This window comes from Otolemur garnettii, unplaced genomic scaffold (assembly GCF_000181295.1).
Source record: "Otolemur garnettii isolate 467f Iridium unplaced genomic scaffold, OtoGar3 scaffold00005, whole genome shotgun sequence".
Taxonomy (NCBI): Eukaryota; Metazoa; Chordata; class Mammalia; order Primates; family Galagidae; genus Otolemur; species Otolemur garnettii.
Window position 1 is genome coordinate 42,578,103 of NW_003852400.1, and position 3,983 is coordinate 42,582,085.

At 35.3% G+C, this 3,983-nt stretch overlaps 1 protein-coding gene across 1 annotated transcript in view; it reads right to left on the minus strand.

The window, feature by feature from the left end:
* Positions 1-375: 375 nt before the first annotated feature.
* Positions 376-3,983, minus strand: part of SNX18 (sorting nexin 18) — a 28,963-nt gene continuing 25,355 nt past the window's right edge. The window contains exon 2 of the mRNA XM_003782776.2: positions 376-3,764. Within this exon, the coding sequence (XP_003782824.1) occupies positions 3,511-3,764 (254 nt within the window). The 3' untranslated portion in view covers positions 376-3,510. The remainder of the gene's footprint in view (positions 3,765-3,983) is intronic.

Consider the following 3,983-nt stretch of genomic DNA (forward strand, 5'->3'; position numbering starts at 1 on the left):
AGGCGGAGGCAGGAGACTCGCTTGAGCTCAGGAGTTGGAAGTTGCTGTGAGCTGTGATGCCACAGCACTCTACCCAGGGTGACAGCTTGAGGCTCTGTTTCAAAAATAAAAACAAAACATCTCATTCACAATTTACTGCTCTATGCTTAATTAGTCACATCAACAGATAGATACTTCATGAGACTACTTCAGTGACTTATAGTTTGAAGCTAATCAAATTAGCTGTAAGGTTTCATGAACAATTTACATGGCAACTATAGACAGAAGTTTAAGAGACACAACCTGTTCTCCTATTTTTCTTTGTAAGTCTTCACATTAAATAGATGCCTTCTTGACGAATGGAGAAAAAATAATTGTAAAATTCCACTGAAGCTGAGAAATAAAGCAATCTTTGCTTCCTTTTTAAAAGAAATAAACATGGCTGACCTGTACTAATAATAACATTCTAAAGAAAAAACAGTATTCAACATTTCTAGTTTATAAATAAATAATACCCTGTTTTACTTATTCCGTTAACCGAAGATAAAAGTTGGAAATAAGGAAATTGAATTATGCATCGGATTTAAAGGTATCAGACATGGTATTTGATTCTGAGAAAATGAAGACATAAACGGAAAAAAATGGCTATTGCAATAAATTTAGTAAAGAATGACATTTAAAGGTTTACACGTAAACTTTACATGGTTGACTTGACAGACTAACAGTTTTCCAGTCCTTAACTATACCAAGTGCAACAAAACTGAAGACAATTAAAAATATGAATTTAAGAATCTGCTATATTGTTATGAATAAACATAACTGTATCAGTGAAGCCAAGAAAAAAAAAAAACACCCCAAATCTCAACGGCTATGCTATTCCAGCCATGTGTGCAAGTTTTATGTTTCACTGTCAAACGTGTTCCCTCATTCTGGGTGTGAACCACGCACTTCAGATACAACAGCCTGGAAGGATAATGGGGCTGCAATGCTCGGCTGCAGAACCAGTCTCGCTAGATTATGGCTACAGTACACAGGCAACTCCATCTGTAATCACAACAGCAAACCAGGTGCAAGAGCACACCCTCGTAACATATCATGTATCAGAATTACAAATCACAGGAATAAAGACAAATAATGGCATGAAGGGCATGATAGTTTATTTTAAAAAATTGTACCACACTGATCTTGATGACCAGCATACACATGATAATGGCTTTTCTCTTGGGTATTAACATTGCAGTATCTTTGTATACTGAAATGTTTCAATAGGACCAAGAACGTTAGAGAATAAAGACCTTAGATGAAAATGAACACTAATAATTCTGGTGTCCGCCCCCACAGAATGTAAACCCCTTATGAAGCATTGTAATGTTACCTAGTTATGAAGAACGAAAGTTCTCTTAGAAGTAGGCAGCATGGACTTAGACTTCTTTGCACTTTCATCTTTAGTTTTATAATTTAAGTTAGGTTTACCCTGGCTAAAGTACAATCATACAAGACACCCCAGATAATTTCCATGCTACCATTGCACAAGTTTACTGATTTTACTTTAAAAAAAAAAAAAATCAAACCATCATCAAAATAAAGAGGCAAATAAAAGTGACTTCCAAACCATTTGGAAAACATAGTGCTTACTTGTCCAATACAGACTCAAACTTAAATGCTACATTTAAAATTTCCAAACTTCTGCAATAAAATTAACATTTATATATGGGTTCTTTTATAGAATTGTATTTTGCAATCAACAAGAGAAAGTTACTTTTTAAATAGCAATATATTTGGTTACAGTTCCACATATCTGTAGTAAAGACAAAGCCACATGATGTTAAATCTGGCTCTAAGTAACCTAAGGTACAAAATTTTGATAAATATCAAAGTTATGATAATCTGATCTTAAAAATTCAACCCATGAGATTACATTTGAGAGAGTAAATGTGCTGTGGAGTAATTATTTCAATAACCTTTTCTTTTTATGACTATCTGCAAACGGACCCTTTTTAAAATCATTGTGACTCACCAATATTTCAAACTGACCTCTTTACTTCTGTTTCCATTTTAGTACCCAGGGATTTCTGAGGCAGCATTAAGTTTGACTTCATAAAAACAGTAGATACTTTGACCTTTCAGTGACAGTTTTTAAATCTGTAAACTCAATAATCACATTATTTAGTTCAGCAACTATAAAAACATTGAGATGTTGGCGTTTAAAGCCAGAATCTCTTTGTGCTTTTTAAATTAAGCTGCTTTGGAATCTTTTTGGTATTTATCAGCCATTTGTATTTCCCTTATAATAAGAAAAGAATATATTTAAAATAATTTTTAAGATTAACTGTTCTGGGGGCGGTTTATCAATACTTTTTTTAAAACACAGCATAAATCAATTATTCTTTTCCGTCGGTATTTGGAATAGTAGAGATTATTTCTGGTCCCTCCTTAGATCAACCAACACTACTTTTCATCACGTAAAACACTGAAATTTACAGACATCCCTGAAAAGTTTTTAAGTAAACGAGTGAATCACAGTGGAGTCTCAATCAGTTAACAGTGTAGATCCATTTAAAAAAAAAAAAAAACAACAACTGAATATTAAAAGAAAATGTTCAAGCTGAAAAAAAAAAAAAACCCTCCTGAAGAAGTAAAACCAAGTGTATGTTGTCACTGATTCTATACTTTTATCCCCTGATTGATTAGACTCCTCCTTCTCCGTGTTGTAAGATTTGTTTGCTAACATCTTCACGCCACGTTTTGGGGACACTTGCGCGAAGAGGCTATGCTGCTGTAGCATCTAAGGGAATATAGCGGCACCATTTCTTCCCTAACACGCTTCGTATCCAAGATGAGCACCGAGTCTCACTCCTCTGCATTCACCAGCATCTTACCAGGAGATAATACTTGCTGTGCAAATCAATGACAGCTGATCCTCCCATCCTAGCCCCATTGCCACTATGAGGTTATCATCAGTTTGTCACTATATGCACTGGCCTTTCACTCTTTCAATCAGAAAAGTTGTATTATACTTTAAAAAAAAAAAAAAAAGAGGGAGAGGGAGAGAAATGAAAAACCAAGAGTCTAAAGGCACAAAGTCGCATAGCTGCTCTAGTTGGAGTTGTAAACAGAGAACAGGTTGAATTTAGGTAATCCCAATCCGTGAGAGTAAAAGGCATCTGCAGCAGGCTTTTATCCAGCCAGCTTCTTTGAGACCCTTCGTGGGTTTTGAGGTCTACAAAGTATGCACTAAAATACCCATACTTCAAAAAGCAATAAGGCAAATAGTATAATCATTATTCCAAAAGTTACAATGGTAGTGTAGGCATACATAGTATAATTTAGTTACAATGTGTGGTACTGTTTCTATTATATAACCATATTAACTGTTTATTTCCTACCTAATTATATATTCAGCTGCATTTCAGTTGAACACAAAACCATCCTTGTACCACCACCGATAGTTGGCAATAGCTCTTTGATAGCAGTTTTCATTCTGCTGGAGAAATGATCCTTGAACTGAAAAACGTCCACAATGTCCAGTCATTAAACACTATCATATTTGTGAAGAGCTTCTTCCAACTTCTGGGTCACTTTTTGGAAAAATATTATTTGTTGTTGTAAGAAATGTTGCATCTGTGACTTAAAGTCTCTTACTCGAATTTGATGGAAGTGGTGAATTTCAGCCAAAGTGGCAAAAGAAATAGTGTTACAGCGATCCTGAATGCCATCAGCCTTCTGGACCTCCATCTTCCCTTCTTCCACATGTCGCCTACTCTCCTTTACTTTGGTAAGAGCTCCTATAGTTAAAATAATAACAATTAATTAATTGCAAATACATGCCACATATCCCAATGACATAACTACATACCAAACAGACTCCTGGGCCTTATAAATTCCTCTAGAATTTAAAGTGGTAACCATAATTACTCTTTTTTTTTTTTTTGAGACAGAGCCTCAAGCTGTCCCCCTGGGTAGAGTGCCCTGGCATTACAGCTCACAGCAACCTCCAACTCCTG